Raw genomic sequence first — 21,141 nt, forward strand, 5'->3', positions numbered from 1 at the left:
AAAAGGAAGATGACAGGAGTGAAAAAAGCATCGGGAGGATTTGAAGAGGAAGTGAAAAAATAAGAAAAAAAAGTCAAACTGAGAAAGGAAAAGGGAGGAGGTGAGAGAAACCGAGAGAGAGGAAGAGAGGCAGTTGTTGTTCCTCTGTCACTCATGGCCTCCCTCGGGAGCGTTTAGACCTTTAAAATCTCCTCCTCTTTTCCGCAGGCCACTAACACTCCATCACCCCTCATCCCTCGCTCCCCTCCCTCGTATATCCCTCCTCCTTGAACCCTGCTCGGCTAGCTCTCCAACCTTCGCCGCCTCACCTTCACGCTCCTCTTTGCTTTCCCATCCACCCTCTCTTCCGTTCCCACCGACTCTCAGATCCTCGCTCACTTTCCCCGCTTCCCACCTTCCCCTCCAACACTGACGTCGCTATTTATAAAATCGACTAACTGTACGTGAGAGTGGCGGCGTTCAGGGAAAGGGAGCGATCTGAAGTATGTGAAGTGTTTGTGCGAGTTCTTGTGTGGCGGCTGAATCTGAAACACTCATTCATATCCTGTCAGATTGCGTTACAGTCTCATGTCATGTTACATTTCAGGCACGTAGCTGCAGCGTTGGTTTGTAGCTCCTGGAGGTCTGGAGATATTTTTTTGTCAAAAACATTTGGGTATCGCAGCCCTTAAAGAAGACAGTCTGAGGCAGCCATTCAATCAGCCGTAGGTTTAAAAATGCTCACTTCTCAAAATGGCATTTCATGGATGGGTGCACGGCGGCACCAGCCCCTCAGTTCCCCCCCTGCATCATCTCAGTGCTTACTGTTATGATTACAGTCAGCTGTGTCCTCACCATCTAAATGACTTCTTTACTGTAGCTTCCTGGGAGAGAATGCCAAGTAGTTTTAAAGGATTAGTCGAAGGAAAAGTAAGAGATTTTCACCTCCACATGGCTGCCATTAAGGGGCAAAGTAATATGTAATGTAATGTCCGGGATCCCTGGTATCAGTACTGCAACTTATTATTAATGAGTCCTCACATGCGCCTCTGATGGCCCCATTTCCTGAGCTGGGAAGTTGTTCTTTCGACTTCGGTGTGTTTAATGAGCTCTGAAGTCGTAGTGTGAAAGCAACATGGACGCTACAGAGGAGATGTGTCGTCCTTTCTCACAATAAAAGTGTAACTCCGGCAACTTTACCCATTAAAGTGTGGGTGTTCACAGGTCTTGGAGATTACCGCAGAATATGTCGGGGGGGAAAAAAGCAGTTTAAAGTCTTTTGTGGCTCCAGAGGAAGCTGCGTGTAATCTGATATGTTGCCTGCAGTGATGTCAGCCAGACCTTTCTCCACAGCACTGTAAAGGTCCGACTGCACCAAGTCTCATTCTTGCATAGGGGAAGAAGGTTCTGGCTCGTTTGCATGTCTGTAAGCCAATTACAATGAAAAACCCAGGACACAGCTAGGTGCCCCTGCAAAAATAGTGTCAGGGAAACTTGTTTTGCACTTGGGGAGGCAAGTCACTGCATTAAAACAGCTAAATCCCTGTGAAAGAAAAGGCAACAGCTGCTAGCAAGTTGGTGTTAGAGTAGCTTGCCAGTTTCAGGTGTTGGTTGGTAGCTTGGAGGTTGTTGTTGTTTCATGCATAGTGAATGGAGGGGGGGAATACGTGCCAAATGACAGGCTTTATACCAACAGTCTACCTCCAGTAAGTCAAGGTACTCAGTGGCTAATGCATAGCTACAGGATCTTAGCCTCGTTATGGAAATCGGCGACAAAAAGTCCAGGATCAGAGGTCGATCGGCGCCTGACAATCGGTACGCATGAACTTTTTATAGAGCTGATGCCACAAATCAGCACACAACTCGGACTGCTTCGACCGCGTCAGTCCTGCGTCACATCTTGTGTGTGTGGTCTTGTAATGTTTGATATGCAGTATGTGAATACATAAAAAGTTTCCCACCATCATCCACACATTTACTTTCACTCACCAGAATTTTTTAGTCAGAAACAAATTGTTCTGTTTATTCCGAGACCGCGTGAACGCGCCACGAGTACAGGCAGCTGACGTGCAGCCGTGTAGAGGAGAGCGGCGTGTCGTGACTGAAGGTGAATGCATCACAAATCCTTTTTTTTTTTTTTTTAAACATGTTCATTACCACTTCAGGAAAGTGTTTCTGTTTAGCGTTGCACGTTAAACACAGGACTGTTTTTAGTCACAAATAACAAGTGAGTCCTCTGAAGTGAACAAGGTGATAATTGCACACATGCACACAACAGAAGTACTGAGAAAAGTGTTAATGTGCACCAAACGTTTGTATTGACACAAGTGTCCATGCTACATTATCAAACCTCTCCCCACCATCCCCGCTGCTGATCAGACATTGACAGTACATAACATTAACAGTCTTTTGCCAGTACACTGTAAAGCCTCTGAGCTTATATCATGCAGAGCAGTGTTAATGTGTTTATCACCCTCTCTAGCGATTTAACAGCTGAAGTTCTCATTTGCACAGCACAGTTTCTTGCACTGACAAATCAACATGGAAATTCACAAGAGGCTTTTTTTTCACATCTTTGCTGTTAGTGTTGGATGTTTGGTCGTGCCTTTAATTAGAAACCCTCCGCTGTCTGATTCTAGATAACCTGCCTTATCTGCACACACTGCAGCGGACTGTATGACCTTAAACCAGGAGTTGCATTATTTAGGAGGGAACTATGAAACCTTTTGCAGACTCCCCATCTAACGATACACTGGAAAAATGCCACTTCCAAAAAAACAATGAATACGAGGTGTTTCTGGCTTGCGGTGAATCCTGAAAGTCTCCCAATGGAACAAGTATAAATTGTCTCAAAACAAGTCCCATTTATCTCCCTGAAATGCTACTTTCTAGATGATTACCTCTTATATCAAGTGTAATGAGATATTTTTCACTACAGCATGAGTTTGTCTGTCTGTATGTTATTCGCATACCGTGAACCTTTCATCCAGTCGACTTCACATTCGGCAGGAAGACCAAAAGAAGTGGAGCATTGAATTTGGTGCAATTTGGACATGTGGCACCTTCAATATTTATGCTTTGCCGCAGCGGTGCCGTGGCTTCAGGGTTCTGGTTTCATGGCTTTGCAGACTGAAGTTGGGCTCAAATCCTGACCAATTTGAAATCGGACACATAAGGCAACCCAATCACCAGAATTAATATTAGCTAAGTTAATTTCTGCAAAAACGTTTCTTTATGTTGCAACAACCAGCTGCGTTAGTGTTGCAACGCCACAAGGTAAAGGTGTCTTTAAAAATATCCAGTGGCGTGACTCGAACTGCGGCTGTTTGGCAGCCATGTTGGCTTGTAATAACATGATCTCATGGGGAAGCAGACGTAAACAAATTGGAGATCAGCGTGGTGCAATAACTTGCTGTAGTCACGCGGTGCAGTGAGATTAAAAACAAAAGCAGAAGGTTTGAAACAAGTCTGGATGAGCTGGGAAACGCGGTCAATGGAGGTGAAATTCTGCGTTTCCGTTAACAGTGGTATGCTAGCAAACGCTAGCCTCAAGGGCTAGAAAGTTTACCGTTGCTTCAGCTGCTCTGGGGTGCCACTTCATTGGTTGATAAAAGTATTGATGTGATGTTCCAGATTTTACGAGACTTTTACCAGATTTTATTTTACGAGTTCAGGAGGCCAAAGACTGGATCTGTAAAGTCCCCACGTTGCCAGATAATCTCTGCAAAACAGCATGTTTTAAACGGGGGCTGCACTAGTTTCAGTAAGTTGTAGATAAATTAGTTAAAAATGGCCTCACCTCTTCTTGTTTGAACTCAAACGTGTCGCCTGCTCTGCCGATTCTTGAAGGTTTATGTTTCACTGTGAGGCAGGTGATGTAAGGTAATGGCTGCCGTGGGAATAACAACAATGAGCATCAGCTCCTGAACCGTACAGGAAACCTTTTAGCAGAGCACTTTTTGTTGCTGCGGTGCATCTCTCTGTGCATTTGTGTCTGTTTTTTTTGTCTTTTTTTAACCAAAAGTCTGTTTTTTTTACTCATGTTGTGTATCAGGCAGAGATAGTTAAGTGCAGGCCTTGGGCACAATGTGTTTCTCTGATGGCTTATACAGTAATACAGCCCACACACTGGAGCGTTTGATAAGAGAGAGCAATGGAGCGCTTTAGACAGGGATTGTTGTTTCTATTTCATTCAAATTGCATGTGATTCAGTAGCAATTTCTCACCACTTGAGTGTCACTTAGATAATAGCATTATATCTGCAGATTTGGGCTGTTTTTGCTGCCAGGCGATGGAGTGAGAAATGGACAAAAACAGATAGCGGCGAGCTGAAGCGAGGCTGTAGTGTGCCTGCGTACGCCAGCATATTCCCACCCACTCATTTTTACATCTCAAAAGCGAATCTACAGTATGAAGCCCGGGCTATTGATTTAACAGGATAAATGTTTGATAATTCATATAAATATTCGACAACTCCAGCAGGAGCCAGCTCCGACTCGCTGACAAGGAAATTGAGCTGGGTGTTACATAACGCTAATGGATGGAGGTGAATGAAAGTGAACGGGGCAGTTCTCTGAGGTTTGTGTGTGTAACAGAAGATGGAGATCAGGTCCTACCCGGCTCAGAGAGGAAGTGTCAGTGGGTGTGTTGACTTACAGCTAATGCAAACCTGCAGGAGGGAGATCTGAAAGACAAACACATGGAGAATCGTGTGGTCACTCCTGCAGCTCGTGGAGGAAAACACTTTGTGGTTGTTTGGCTTTCGTCACTCTCGACTTGGACTAAAGTGTGCAAGGTAACACTTTCATGGTTCAATAGATCAGTTTCCTAAAGCTCAAGGCCGTTCTTAAATGTCTTGTTTTGGCCACAACACAAAACATATTCAGTTTACTGTCATGAAGGAGTGAAGAAACCAGAAAATATTCACATTTAAGAAGCTGGAATCAGAGATGTTTGACTTTTATTCTTAAAAATAGACTCAAACCGATTTATCATAACCAACTGAACACCTCTCGTCTCACCCTGCTCTACTGTGGCAGCCAAGAATGCAAATATCCCTTTCTAGAGCCAGAGTTCAGTTTGTCCATTCTGGGCTACTGTAGAAACAACATGGCAAACTCCATGGAGGAGGAACATAACAGGCATAACAGCTGTCGACATCAACAAAACTACTGTTTTGGACGCGAGGGTTTTGCTGGGGAGGATATCCTGATTGGATCGTCATTGAGCGCTGGCATTGGTGCACAAACACGGTTTATTTCACAAATCTGAAAGTGTAAAATAGTTTTTGAGAGCGTACGATAATAGAATCATACCATCAGTATCTTCAATGAGCAGGAAGGAAGGTGTAACCGCATTTGAGAGAGCAACCTTGCTTCCTTTGTTCAGGAAGCAAGGTCGTGCATATATTTTGTCAGATTCTGAATGCAAACTCCAACCGAGAGCGGAGTCGGCCTCATTGGATTTGACTCGGCGGTGAAGGCTTCACTTCTCCGTGTTTTCCATGATCTTTCTAATTTACCTCACAGTCAAACGAGGCCGTATCCTTGCGAAAAAAAATTGTTGTTACGAGCCCTCTCAACCCCTCGAAAACCAAACAAAATCTTATAACGAACCGAGCACCCACGAAAAAAATTCAGGACTCTGCTCTCCAAATGTGTTCTGCTCTCACATTCTGACCTTGTGCTCTGTGTAATCTTGGCTTGCAGAGTGATAACAGCTTGGGTTTGTTTAGTGCTCGCTCAATAGTTTCGTGATTAATAAACAACCGTATTTATGCAAATTCATTTCCCTCCTGTGTCCAGACATACTGTCTGCCATTTGCTGCCCTTTAAATTCTTTAACTGTCGCTCTTTCCTCGTGGAGCGGCGGGTTGAAACTTGTCCTGCTTGCACATTTTTCATCACATCTTTTCTTTACAGTGGCCAGACTTTTACGACAGCTATATTTAGTCGTTTATCAAAATTCAGGATTTTTATCTGCACTAATTCACAGACACAGGTGGATAGAAAGACACTTATTGTTGCAGTGTGACACCTGCTACGTGATGTAATGCTTTACAAACTCCAGTAAAACTCTCTCCTCCTTCCTGCTTTTCCACTCCTCATCCAATCAGGTGTCTGCTCCCTGCAGCAGATCCCGCCCTCCTCCTCCTCCTCCTCCTCCTCCTCCTCTTCCCAGCACCGCCTGTGTGGCATTCGTCATGCGGCACCGCGACTTATTGTTTATTGAGAAGGCAGTTGGTTATCGAGCACGAACATCAATGGCAAACGCCGCCAGTGTAAACTCTGAAATCACTACGCACACATCAAATGAGCTCCTCACACACATGTTCACACACAAGCGGGGAGGATGGCGTTGCTTCAGTTCACATGCTTCTTCTCCTGTGTGTGTTTGTGCATCTCCAGCTGTGAGGAAAGGCCGATGTCATCCTCTGTTTCCCATCCCTCCTCCCTCCATCTGTCTCTCCATGTATTCCTACAGTTTTCTCTCCCCACCTATACAGCATCACTCCCATATCTCCCTCCCCTCATCCTCCCCTCCACCTCTTCTTTGTTTTCATCCTTCCCTCTTCTTCCCACTGTCATCCTCTCACCTCCCTCCTCCCTCGCTGTGTTTTTTGCAATCATACGTAATAGGGACTTGCTTCCTCTTCTGTCTGTGGCAGACATTAACACACACACTCTCTTTCACACACACACGCACAAAATGGCCAGTCCAGTCCCTGTGGATTTAGCCAGACATGAATATGCAAAACCCTCATCACCTCATCTTTCACCTCCTCTGTCTGTCTATCCATCAATCCATCCGGACTGATAATTGATTGGAACAGAGTGCCACCTGCTGGCAGGAAGAAGGAACTACAGCCTCTGAGACACACTAGTTGAAACTACTCACCTCTATTTTCCCACTCATCCCCGGTGGTATTTGGCTATGCACGTACTTTCGTTTCTTAATCGGCATCTGGAGCTTCTGCATCCACCCCGACGAGATGGAGGTTAATGGAAATTCATTGTTGAAGCTCAAGGAATCAAAAAACGAGATTTGAAAAACTCAAACTTACCCCAACCAAACTGGACAATCCACACACCTCACTGTTGGTAAAACATTGATGTGGGGGAAATCAGTGTATTTACCATTTTTCTCCATTGTTTACACACAAATACTGGAATTATGCACCTAATTCTGAAAACCCGGCACTCGTGTATCAAAAGCTCTCGCCACTCGAAGCACGAATCACATCATTGAGCCCACATTTTGTCACCCGGAGAGTAACTGTCCTTCAACATGTTGCATCCTCATTATCTCACCTGGTCGAGCTCACGTGGAAAAAACACTTCAAACACTTTTCAGAGTATGAAACAGGCCTCGGGGGATCTCTGCTGTGTTGAGGGGGAAGAAGAAGAGGACGGACGGTCAATATTTCTAATGAAATCCCACAACCTTGGTTTGAACTCCACAACGTTGTAGTATCAACAAGTAGTTTCCAGTCAGCTGGGTTGTGAGCTCAGACACGTGCATTGTATCCTACTGTATGATTGTGTCAATGCAATATTTGTATTTGTACAATACTTTTTAAGGTATGTTTTATGAAACTGCAATCTTTTGGGCTAAAAAGCCTAAATGTTCCAATGCAAATGATAAAAAAGGACAGAATTTATCTGCTGTTTTATCCCACCGGTGTTTTAATTGTTCCTCCGTCAGACATGTTCATATGATAACTGAGTGTTTTGGTGGAAAGAATCCGTTTTGACAAGAGAAAACATACTTTTGAGTGCAGTGTTTCATTTTGCAAGCAATTTGTGGAGTTTTGACAAAAACAGTTTTCAGTTTTGTGTTTGGACTTTAGACAAACTGAGCTTTTAGTTTTCAGGAAATGTTTAGACAATCGGGAAAAAAACTGTAATTATGTTGTTTTGGCATCATTGTTTTACGCTGATGTTTCTTCCTCTGGGCTCTCAGGGAGAATCGTTCCTTGGTCTGAGAACAGACAATGAGGGAAGAAGCGTGCAATATGTTTTTAAATCCATGTAATTGCATCTTGATGTGTTTCAATAGCCATAATTGTGCAGACGCTACGTACAGATTTGTTCCTGCAGCAGAATGGCTTCATTTTTTTGGAGCATCTCATACAATCAGCTGAATGCGTGTGTGTAAAGCTAAATTAGTGGAAAATCATAGAGGTAATTATCCTTTTATCATCTCTGTATCAAATGCAGTGGAGTGCTTCTACTTCAGTGGAAGTGATAAAATACAATTTGATAAAAAAAAAAAAACACAGAACAAAACAACCTGTGAAATCATTCAGCGCGCCTTTTGTTGTTTACCGCAGGATCCCTGTTGCAGTCGATGACTGAGAAGCTTCCACGGTGGCGGCTGAGTGCTGTGCACGGATGCTGTCAGCCTGCTGTCTCTGTCTTTTCTTTCTAAATAAAATCACGACTGTAATGACGGGCTTTCACAGACAATTTAGATGCCTCGCCAACCCTCCGGAAAATCATAAACAGCCTCTTAATTGAAAGGAGATGTCGAGGTCAGCGTGAGACTCGGCTGATGTGAAGCTGCATTGCAAAGATTTGTGGCGCGAGCCGAGCGTGTCGACAAAGAGCTTTGAGCTGCGTTCGCTGCACAAGAGCTGAATTCTTCATGCTCATTTGACTAAAGCATAATGACACATGAATGCTGACATTGAGCAGAGACTTGACTTTTTACCTGCTTCTGGGGGATTCCCTGTGATGATTCATCTGGCACTCGATACATTCGATTATTAATATATCATTTTCTTTCAAAAACAGTTTGTGTGTGTGTGTGTGTGTGTGTGTGTGTGTGTGTGTGTGTGTGTGTGTGTGTGTGTGTGTGTGTTTCTTTGACATATTTCACTCCCCTACAATTAATAATGAAATACTGCTGACTCACACAACCACTAACTGTTTTCTCTCACACAGAACCTCAGCAGCAAAACACATAAAAAATACAAATATTGCAAGTGAGCAACATTAAAGTGCCAGAAGCAGTCACATGAAATGTAAATTAATTGGTAATAAAACTCACTCTCTCTCTCTCTCTCTCTTTCTTTTCTTCTACGTGTCGTTCACCCGTCGCAGAAGAGAAGAGGACGATCACCCCGGGCCCATCGACAGGCGCCGTCGTCGGAGGGATCCTCGGCGCCCTCGTCTTCATCGGCCTCATCATCGGCATCGTCTTCTACATCCGCAAGCGCCAAGAGGACTCAGAGTAAGTCTTCATTAGCCCTCCTGTATCCACTTCATCGTTTATTAAACCTCTTGAGCAAAATTAATCTCCCCCCTCTGGCACCGAGGCTCATTAAAACTTATTATATGTCATGAGGGGACCCTGCTGAGGTACCTCAGTCACAAATCCTGACCTGAAGTTTAAGACATGAGGCTGCCTGGAGATTTTACTCCCAAGACACCCGCCCCTCACCCTTACAGCTGTAAAAATGAATTCATTAAGCCTTTCCTTTTTTTATAGGTGAGTTTCCTCAGAGAGACTTGGTGAGGAACAGCGAGGTACACAGTAAATTAACAGATATACCGTCGCTGTTTCCCGCCTATAGAGTCAGAGGGGTTAATTGGTTTCACACTTACCGGCGTTGCAGACATGTTGCTGCTGCTCTCACGCGCAGCCACTTACAGAAATGAAGATTGAAATGTTCAAGGTCACAGTTTCTACGATTAAAATGGACACAGAATGATTTGTAAGCTCGGTCTCGTAATAGTTCATAAAATTAACACAAATTACTGGAAAGTCACATTCCTTCAAGCCAAATTGTTTCCAGCAAGTTGGCGCTATAGTCCACATGGTTCCCATTGTGGCTAATGCTGCAGAGTTCACACCAAAGATACAGCAAGCTGCAGGAACCGCAGTGTGAGAGAGAGTTTTATAAAAGCATCAAACAGATTGAAGAATGAATCATTTTGAAATAGAAACCCAGCCCAGTCGCCTGAATAGAAGTTGGCAGGAACGTTTCTGCAAACCACTGATTTTTACGTATCATCCGAACCACATAGACACTTCTACAAAACATGTTAATCACGTTCACATCACATGTTTATGACCTGGTTTTCAGATCAGGAGGTGTAGCGGACGGTGCTAGGCGAGCCAGTGACAGCAGCTCAAGACTGTGTTTCAACATTCATGAGCTCGAAACCACTGGATATTTAAGGAGACGGGAAGTCAGATGATCTCCAACCGTGTTTGTGACGTCAAAACGGGAATTTTACACCAAACCAAGATGTTTCCCTAACCCTAACCAAGGGGTTTTTGTGCCTAAACCTAACCAGGGCACAAGCACAGTGTAAAGAAACCTAATGTTTTTTCAGAAACGTGCAGTGCCAACATTTATTCTGGCGGTTGGGTTGATAAACCTGGTCGAGAGAGTATTATTACTTTTCGAGCTGAAGTAGAAAACTCAAGCTGAAGTGGGTCAACCCAAAGCGTCGGTATGTGACACCCTGGGAATGAGAGTCAATGATCACCCGTCTTTCTCTTGAATTGTCCACTTCAACATTAAACACCTACTTTATTTGCTTTATCTGAGCTGAAGTCACGGACACATTTCGAGGATCTCTGCAGCTCTGTCTCTCCGAGTTCTCAGCCCCTCTTAGGTTGTTTTGCTTTTACAATCTCCTGTAGGAGGCCAGCTCCAGCATATATGGCTGAAATAAACAACTAAAGAGCCACAAACTGACCAGGAGTAGGCGGAGACCGTACCAGAGCTTAAAGGAGAGTTAAAGGATAGGTTCACCCAAAAATGAAAATTCTGTCTTTATCTACTCAACCCCATGCGGATGGAAAGTCAGGTGAAGTTTTGTAGTCCACAAAACATCTCTGGAGCTTCACAGCAAAACAGAGTTGCAGCATTCACGGGGACGGGGAATTAGACCCAAACTGATTTGAAAAGATGTTATTAAACCCTCAACACGTGTTCCAGCTTGTGCTCCCACTTCAGAGGGGATGCATGCAACACTGTTAGCTATAAAACAATGTCTTTTCAGATTGGTTTGGTATCTGGGGGCTACGGAAGATTTTGGATTAAGCCGTACGAGCTGTATTATTTTTTTCATTTCATTGTTGTTGTTTATGATAATGCTGCAACATCGTCTGCTGTGCAGCTCCAGAAATGTCTGTTGACGACAAAACTTCCCCCAAACTTCCCGTCAGCTTGAAACTGAGACAACAATGACTTGACTTTTCATTTCGGGGGAGAACTTCTCCTTTATTTTTTTCCTGGATAGACAGAGACAATCTGAATGAACTGAGTTGCGCCATGTCTGCCGGATGCATTAAGTCGTCAATTTTCCAATAATAAGGCTGTCATTACGAGTAATGAGCCTGCAATATTGTCTCTAAAAACAGCTGTTTACAAAATGTCCAAACAACTTATCTGTTACTCACCACAGGGATGTGTGGGCTGAGTATGCTGGTGTGTGTGTGTGTGTGTGTGTGTGTGTGGAGGTTAATGGTATTATCTGATGGACCTTTACACTCCTGCTAAAGTCTATTTGCCATCGAGTTTATAAACAGTTTCGTCCTGAGACTTGAAATTTCAGTACGAATGAGGTGATTGTTACCGACTCTTCCCAAGAGAAACAGCAGAACGCGTCTCCTCCCGCAGACAGCGTGTGATTTCTGCAAACATCCGACCAAATCGAAATAATAGAAAATCCTTCCAGCTCTCTGTAAACTCTCTGTAAACTCTCTTTCTCCTTGTCCTAGCTTGTTCCCTTTCACACGTGGCATTGTGGCATCACCTCTTTTCAAGAGCGTAAACTGAAAACGTGTTCAAATAAAGTTTACCAAGGGCATTTTGTATTAATACTGTAAATAATGTACAAGGTATCCAGTTCAGCTGGAACCATTTCAGCGATTGTGACCGAGGCGAAGGTAAGAGTTTTTCATTCTTTATTCTGAATGTCGACATCACAGCCGGTACAAATACAAACTGCCGGTGCAAAGAAACCTTCAATCACAATCAGAAACAGAAACAGATGCACCGCAGAGTTTTTTTAACATACAAGGTCAAACTGAAACTTGCAAGAGAAAAAGAGAACGATAAAAGCGAGAAAATTCAATGATGAATGAACGTAAAGCAGAAATTGAAAACGGGGTGATAGTTACCGACGCTTCTGAGTGAAAGCACAGAAGACGTAAAGTTTAATATTGTGAAGGTTCCCTTTGTGCAGCCAAAACAGCTCTGACCTGTCAAGACATGGACTTAAGACCTCTGAGGGGGTCCTGTGGTGTCTGGCACCAGGGCGTTTTATAGTGGATCCTCTGGGTCCTGTATGTTGGGCGGTGGGGCCGGTCAACACCTCGGGCCCTTTATTGTGTTCCTGAGCAGTGTTTGCGGTGTCTCAGGGCACGTTAGCCTGCTGGGGGGTCCACTGCCATCGGGTAGTGTTGCTGTGATGATGGGGTGTACTTGGTCCACAACAGTGTTTGGATGGGTGGTGCCACGTTTGTGTTGGTCCTTGATTGTAACATAATTACCAGCAGTCAGACCAATAAGCTGAATCCACGATGGCGTCGTTATCAATAAAACTTCACATCAGTAGTTACGACACAGTGTGACGTCTTTAGTGCTCGGTACTTCAACTTTCCGTGCGCCCTCTCAGTTGCACAACCCGCTTTCTTTGTTTAGCACAAAAAAAATATCTGATGTCTTAACGAAGCAGCGATCAATAACGCATTATCTCTGTCTTTTTCTCCCATCAGCGGCCCCCCCAAGCACAAGCCCCCTCCCCCTGTGAAGGCAGGCAGCTCCACGGAGATGGTGAGTGGTCGACGTGGCTTCGGATCGATCTTTATTGTCGCTGCGATTATCTTCTACACACACATACAAACACACACACACGCACGCACGCAGTCCATTTGGGCAGTCATAATGGGGCTAATGGCTATTGATTGGAGATCTGAGTTGGCTTATGTGTCGAAATAATTAGCTTGGTTTTTAAAGAGCTCCATTAGAGCACTCCTCCTCCTCCACCTCCTCTCTTCACTTATTTCACTCCATCATTCTATCACATTTTGTTGTGCTTGCACCACATTATGTAATGGGACTAAATCTCTGCAGTTTTATGTTGATTAGGTGGATAAAAGATGTGTAAATGCTCCAGCTGAAATGGGGTTCACAGGGTTCGGCAGTAAAAGTTTATTAGATGTCCACATAATGTCTCAGAGAGCACCATCTGTGGAAAGAGCGTCTCTGAGGCCTCTACATCAAGGCACAAGGTTTTATCATCAAGTGTTTCAGGTCTCTGAATGCAGAAAATTTAAAGTTTTATACGCAGGACGGCGTCCTGAGTGTCGTTTGTGGTCATGATTAAACACGTTGCAGCTCAGGTCACTGAAAAACACACATGGAGATTGAAATACATTGAAAATATTGAGTATTATTACTCCTACATACTGCATTCTCTCCAGCTCTTCCTCCCTCAGCAGTATTATATTGTATTGTTTTCTGTTTTTGTTCTCTCCTCCCTGTGTCGATGTGGTTTCTGTGCATGTAGCTGAACAAGCCATCAGAGCCTCCCACGGCCACAGAGACGGCACCTCTCAGCCCGGGAGAGGTTTACTACGAGCCCACAGGGGGAGAGCCTGTCACGGTAACTAACACACTCAAAACACAAAACCATGTTTTTGCTGGCTGACACACTCAGTCACAGCGGACTCCGTATCTGTTTGGATAGCCGGCGCTGTGTGTCGGGGCTTCATGGTGTTTATACTTTGCACCAATCAATCAAGAGATATTAATAGTACGCTGTTAATTATATACAGTGTTTGAAGTTGAAGCTTTAAAATGAACGTGTTGTATCTTTCCTCAAAGGAGCAATTTAATAATGTATATATTAGCCAAGGCCCAACTGTTCCCTTATCTAATCTAATAATTTTTGCTAACCAGATCTAGGATCTACATCAAATTGTACTCACTCATGGATACCTGCCATCTAATTACACCTGATTTTTTCTCATCAAGATCTAGATGCCTTATTCCCTGAGGAATTAACGAAAAATTCAAAATCTCGCAATGTTAAAGAAACTTCCTGGATCTGTACCTTTATCCAGATCAACACCAAAAGTTAATTGGGTCTATTTTTTGGGCTGCGGCTCATCCTCCATCCAAGTTTTAAGGAAATGGAACAGACAAAGATGTTTATGTGTTGTAGAGATGTCTTTTTTTGCCTTTTTTGCTACATATTGTGTTTAAAAAACCTGCATAAACACGCAAATTTTGGTACAATGGTGTCAGAGCCACTATCAATCACGTAGCGCTGTATTGCCGGCTGATGCTGCGGGCCAGCTAGTAGGGCTAACAAGCTAGCAGCAGCTAGTAGCTGCAGCCAAAGATATCTATCGTTGTGTCTGAATCTTTACATACTGCACCTTTAGTACCATCATGTACGATGAGTCTTCATGTGATCAGATTTATATGATGAAACTTAATGTCACATGATTTGTATTCCTCATGAACACGTCTTTTGTTCTTGCAGAACCTGGATGACGAGACCACCGGAGCCCTGAACGGCGGCGCCCCCGCCGTCCTGGCCGACCCGGCCAAATACGACAACGTCAACGAGCTCAAAGACCACGTCGCCGACGGCCACCACGGCAACGACTTGGACGCGTCCAATCGCGAGGCGCCCGCTGCCAACATCTCTCGCGGCGAGAGCTTCGTGTCTCCCCCTATGTACGTGTAGCCGTGGCAACACTTAGCACCACATCACAGGCATACGGGCAAGTTCCAGGTCACCTAAATTTGCATGGAAAGCAAAGGAGAGCACACTAGAAGAAATCCCATCTGTTGTACATGAAACTTTTTTGAAATATTTAAGTTTTAAGCCACATATGGTGACGTTCTGCGTCTGAGTTTATATTTCTTTACAAGGCACATTTATGGGAGTTGAAACAAGTTTTTATGGGAATAGGAATGTCAGCAAGGGAAACAAGCTTTTCTTTGTTTTTAATCATATTTATATTTAAAATATATGTTCAAGGAAAGCAAAAATATCAATGTTTTCAAAGCAATTTAAGATGCACACACACACACACACACACACACACAGTAGTTCATGATATCCGACAAGCCAGACAGCCATTGAAATCGTGTGTATTGCATATGATGAGGCGGGCTTTTACAATAATTCAATCACATGGTTGAGAGGTGTTGCAAGGTAGGTGAACTGGAACACTCCCCTCAGCTAATTAACACACAGCGCTCTGCCTGTGTGACGCTTGCAGATCTAAATTTTTCACCAAAAAAAAAACAAAACAAAAAACAGCGAGACAACAGCATCTTCAGCGGATTCAGTATGAAATATTATATGCAACATTTTGTGCCATGAACATGTTAACGTCCCCCCATCGCTGAATTAGTGTTACATGTGAAGCTGCCAGTCCTGAAACTCTTCTGTTGACGGCCGTGGAAAGCGATTGGAAATATCAGGCTCCTTGTCGTACTACACAGAAAAGTAAAACTACCATCTTTTAAAAATCCTTTCAAAGTACTCTTCTTCCACGGTTGGTTTGGTTTGAGTTGCGTACAGCTGAATTCGGTCCCAGGAGCTCCAAAGTCTGATAATCTGTCTCGACAGGCAGCTTAAATTAATCACAGAGATGTTTGAAAGTATTTTCAGTTATCATCCACTCCGACGACTAAAGGAACAAGCCTTCCCCACTCTTGCCCAGGCTGCAGTCCAATAAAGAAACATTCCACTTTATTATGTTGTCAAAGGGCCTCGTCCGGCCGCGTATCGAGCCGCTCATTAGCAGCTAACGGAGAGGAAGTGACATCGTTTTGAAGCTCCACAACCTGGCAACGTTACACGATTAAGATTCCACCATTCGCATATTTTGCAAGAGTTGGCAAGGCTGCGTGTCGCGGAGATGAAAACTCGTTTACACACACACACACACACACATACAAAAAAAAACGCCAATGTTTGTATCCACTCCTCATGTAATTAATCACACGATTATGGTTGTAGACATTATTAAGGAATGTATTTTGGGTGTGAAAATGTTCAGCACGTATCAGGAACATAAACTGCCATTACCGCCATTTTTACAGATGAAAATGGTCATAGACTCTGATACATGCAGAACATGAAGGGAGTTATGCATTTTGAGCTGATTGTCCGCTTCGAACGATTCACTGAGTCGAAAAAAATTGGTCTTCATAGATGTCAGATGGTACCAAATGATGAACAAACTAGTGTAAATACTATTGATTATATTGATGAATAATATATTGTTGGTGAAACGTGTACACATAAAAAAATAAACAAGTGTAGGTGTTATCAGTGCCTCTGTACAGGGGATGGAAGTTTGTTAAATGTCAAATTGAGGGATTTAAAAAAAAAAAGAAACGTGTATATTACTATTTTGCTTTTCACGGGTACATTGAGGTCGTCACTTAATACTAAAATGTTTTATTTGAAAATGTAAAACAAACAAAAAAAAAAAAAAAATATGAAATGGTGTGGATTTTACTCCTTGTTCATATTACTCTGCATGGCATGATCGGTGGCTTGTTGAAACACTTTCCCAAGGCTGTTTGCGGAATAATCTTCTTCATTTGTAAAAAAAAACACTTCTGAATGTCAAAAAAAAGGAAGCTGTTTTTTTTTTTTATCGCCGTCTCAATGCATCTGTCACAGTCACACACACACACACACACACACCACGAGCACAAGTCCAATTTAAGTTGAGAGAGCGGGACTTTTTACTTCTTTCCTTTCCCTTTTTTTTTCTTCTTCTTCTTCTTTTGTTTCGTGTCGTGCGACGGCTCGGCGGGCTGCCTGTTTTTGTCTATGGCGCTGATCCGAAATGCAGTCAGCATGGAATCGCCATCTCTCACGGTCGCAGAGTGCAGTACACACAGAGATGCAATCTCCCCTCTCCTCTCTAATCTTGAGCCCTTGCTTGAGACCTCGAGGCACACAAATCTTCATGAGTTATAACGCTGACGGTCTGACGGCGGGCTGCAGATGACCGCGCCACTTAAAATCACCCGCAGAAGCACACAGTCAGGTGGTGGATGGACTTGTAAACAGGTATAAATGTTGCTGGAGCTGGCAGGTCGGGATTTAAACAAGAGGAGGGACGCAGAAATGGAGAAACTGATGAGATAATAAGATGAATAGTCAGGAAATGTTGGACTGGAAAGAGATTTTTTCACCACAGCTTTTACCTTCGCCGCAATGTCGTCACCAAATGCAATTTTATTTGTTTTTCTGACGTATGACAATCATCTGTTGATATTTAATTGTCGCTGGCTTTGCTGGAGAGGCTTTTATTTTGTCGTTTATGTGTTCGGAGTTGTTATAGAAGTGCCACGTTTTGATGCACGCTCACTGAAATCCTGCTGCACATTCGATCCACCCTGAAGAGATCACTTAGTTTAAAAGATTAAGTCACAGCTTTGTTTTACAAGCTTTATTTGATTTACCGTAACGTGACTGCAAACTGGTTCGTTATCCAAGTCGCCATATTTGGTTCCCATCTATATTGTTTAAAGAATGAATCTGCAGCAAGTTCAGGACAGATGCAGGATAAATAGACTTCTACAACAGCTACCAGTGTCCTCTGTCTGTCTGCCTTTTGTGTCTGAGATGTTTATTTTTGTTAAAGGGAATGTCTGCATGCTGCATGGACATATGGGATAAACGCTATTTCCTCATTTTGCACGAAGAATTGGACCACCATGACAAATGTCTGGCTTTTTTGACCAGCCGGGATGAAATGTTGGCAGTTAACATTCCTGCAAACCACAGATATATTAACATGTTATATAGTTGACTATTACTTGACTGTCATGTGACGGAGTTACAGGCGACAAGTCTGCTAAACGGACTGCAGGTCGAGTCTGTTTCAGCATTTCTAAGTGTGAAACTATTGGATATTTTTGACGAGGGACCACGAGTCCGCCGGGCCTGTTCCCGCCGTGTTACGGCCTTGACAATAGTGCATCCGGTCAATTTTTCAAAATAAAACACCCTGTGCAGACTGGGAAAACAAACGATTAACTACTCAGCCATGATAGAACCACAAAACGACAAAAGATGACGAAACAAACACAGCAAGAGGCGGGCATGTTGCTCCGCTTCAGAAAAGGCTCGCGGTGGGATCAGAAGCCGCGTGGAGGACAGATTAAACCAGCGTTCTACGTGCCCAGTGGAAATCAAGTGGAAAGCATGACACCTGTTGGTGTTTTTAAGACTAGGAAAGGTATTTTAATCCAAAACATGATGTTTTCCGAACCCTAACCCAGTGGGTTTTGTGCCAAATCTAACCAGAACATAAGTACAACGTTGTGATGAGAGAGACAAACAGAAAACTCAACCTGAATAAACATAAACTTGCAACATAAAGAAACTTAAAGTTTAAATGTGTCTGTGGTTTTGCAGAAATGCACTTTGCTGGCACTTCTGCTGGTGATTGGGCTGTTTGTGACTCTGTTATGCGGTTCGGTGTCAGACAATCACGTACAATGTGTTTAACAGCCCGGCCGCAGAACAAAACGTGTCATAAAGGGGAATTAAATGTGATGGTTTTGCCCTTTTGTGTGTGTAAATTAATTTCCTGAAATGAATGCATATTTAGTGTCCTGTGGATTAATGTGTTTAATGTGTTTGCCAGCGGGCTGCTGTTGATAGATTGAGCAAAAGGAAAAAAGACAATCATTTGGACGCATTGTGTCAGAGGCCTATGACTCAGCAAGCGCCGCAGTATTGAGTTTCAGCTCTGCCGTCTCATTTGCGGGATCGTTCAGTTTTTACCCAGAGCCTTACGTTTAATAGAGTTGCTTCATTGTGACGTATCTTTAATTCAAATCTTGACAGCAGCAGGAATACAGTCGGGGAAGCTGCCTCCTATAACGGATATTGCAAAGAAACATTAGCTCCCGCTCAGTTTACAGGCTGCTGCCCAGAGTCAACAGTTATAAAAGGTTGTCGTGAGGGAGCTGCAGTGATTTCTAGATCAAGTCTCTGGGTCCGTCCCGTCTGTGAAAGCTGCGGCGTTGCTTTCAGCCAAGGTGCTCCGCTCCGTCTCCCCGCTGCCCCCCCGTTCCGGGTTCGATGCCAGAAACACAAGCTGTGAATGTCGGCGATAACGCTGTTCGGTCTGAATCCATTTGCCCTCGTTCTTTTTTCGGCCCCCCCTCGCCGACGCTCTCCGTTCTCTCTCATTCATCCATTGTCATCACAGCTTTTCATCACGGAGCCAGACGTGCCTTCTTTATGTTATTTTTAGCTTTTCAGTTCTCGCACTTCTTGTCTGACAGTAGAACGGATGATGAAAGGGGGAAACACACAAACACAGGATGGGTTTGACATTGGGGATGGCAACGCTTACAAAAAAAAAAAACCCAACACACTGGAGATGTAATCATGTTCTTTGTGAATGTTTATTGATTTTCTTTCATTTACTTTCTTTATCACAGGTCAGTTATCATTTTGTATGCTTTTTGGGAAACTTATTGTACATGTTTTACAGATCATTGTCTTGTCAAATAAAATGTAAACCAAACAGACGGGAGGTCTTGGTGGTTGTTTATCTGGCAGCTTACCCTGAAGGAACAGCCGTGCAGCATGTTAGAGACTTGGTAAGTCTGAAAATCTTGCTAATATCCTCAGTTAATAAGTAGATTTAGCCTACGCTTATCTTTAATCTTAACAAAATGGTATCCATAAATTAGATTTACATCCAATAAATGTCATTAAATGCTATAGTTATAGTTAAGGCTCATTTATGCTCCCTTTACGTACTAAAAAAAACACTAGAGGGCACCGCTCAGAGTCAAATCAGTCTTATAAGGACCTCTACTTGTCCTTCGCCAACATCCGTTCATATTTAATCTCCATCCAATCTCCTCCCAGCTGTCCTGAAGTAACATCTTAAAACTTCTCACCAACTCTCTTCAAAAAGTTCCATCATTGTCAAAACTTCTTCCTCTTGTCCTGTGGTCATGTCTCACTCGACCTGTTGGCTACACAGCTACTACCGGAGATACTGCCCTGTTAGTCCGTGTCCAGGGGGGGGCTCGGTCTGTATCCATATCTAGCTTTAAGCATAAATGAGCCTTTATATCTCCCCGGCCCAATTCCCCATGAAATCAGATTTATCACACATAGACCGGAAGAGTTTCACAGAGAGTCGTACGTTAGCTGTTTAAGATGATGCAGGAGAGTTTTATTTTTCGATGTTATACTTGAAGCAATGGCTCAAAGGGACAGTGAAGACATGAGACGACCTCAGTCCGTCATCAACAGGTGGAGACAAAGTCGACATGTGAAAGGCTTCAGAACTCATCTTGGATTGTTCCTCTCCCTGCAGGACAGGTACGTTATATGTCTATTTCACTGATTAAATTAATTTAGAGACTTAGCTTTACATCAATACATGAATTCTCATTGGTGGCTAAAACAAAGCTACTAAACTCTTTGGCTAACGTTAGCTGAATGTTGCTAACAGTAGCTGCATTTCTCGAGCAAAGCTTTCACGACCAACATGAACCACCAGAGATGCAGATCAATATTGGAAACAGGGGAATCCAGCTAGCAAACTTTCTGTCCAAAGTTCAAACATCAGAGCATCCGTAAATCAGATTATATCTTGTTTGTTTCATCAAAGTTAAAAGCACTTCATCACTGACTCTTTGTGCTGTGTGAAGGTTCATGCTGTTCATCATTTTGAAGTTGCCAGGCAACCATCACTGAAGTGCGGGCAGATGTAAAACATGTTGTTTACGTGAGTAATGATCCCTGACAGGTAGTCCAGCATGTTCCATGATCCTAATGGATGAAGCGCCGCGTTCAGATGTTTTTAAACATCATGAGGAAACATCAAGCTAAACAAGAAAGACTGCAGAAGTTTCTAAATGAGAAGAGAAAGACTGTTTTGTCACTCACTCTACAGTAATTCATATCTCTTTGTACCATGCGATTTGGTCGTGTGTCCTCTCCCATCCTCTCTCTCCCCCCTTCAGCCTCCCCTCAGGCCTGCAGGCCACACTGATGTTATTTTAAGTCTTCCCCTTCCTCCTACTGACTTCTAATTAATTTGGCAGCGTTCACTGAGCAGCCATTTATCTTATTTGTTGTTTACACAAATTACACCGGCTCCTAGCTCTTTAGCTAA

General features: G+C 43.4%; 1 protein-coding gene across 1 annotated transcript in view; it reads left to right on the forward strand.

The window, feature by feature from the left end:
- The window catches only part of pvrl2l (PVR cell adhesion molecule related 2 like), a 313,692-nt gene extending 294,158 nt beyond the window's left edge, over positions 1-19,534 (forward strand). The window contains exons 7-10 of the mRNA XM_084380366.1: positions 9,084-9,213; positions 12,718-12,775; positions 13,512-13,607; positions 14,493-19,534. Of these exons, the coding sequence (XP_084236492.1) occupies positions 9,084-9,213; positions 12,718-12,775; positions 13,512-13,607; positions 14,493-14,699 (491 nt within the window). The 3' untranslated portion in view covers positions 14,700-19,534. The remainder of the gene's footprint in view (positions 1-9,083; positions 9,214-12,717; positions 12,776-13,511; positions 13,608-14,492) is intronic.
- Positions 19,535-21,141: the final 1,607 nt, after the last annotated feature.

This window comes from Pagrus pagrus, assembly GCF_965226575.1.
Source record: "Pagrus pagrus genome assembly, chromosome: 17".
NCBI classification, from domain to species: Eukaryota; Metazoa; Chordata; class Actinopteri; order Spariformes; family Sparidae; genus Pagrus; species Pagrus pagrus.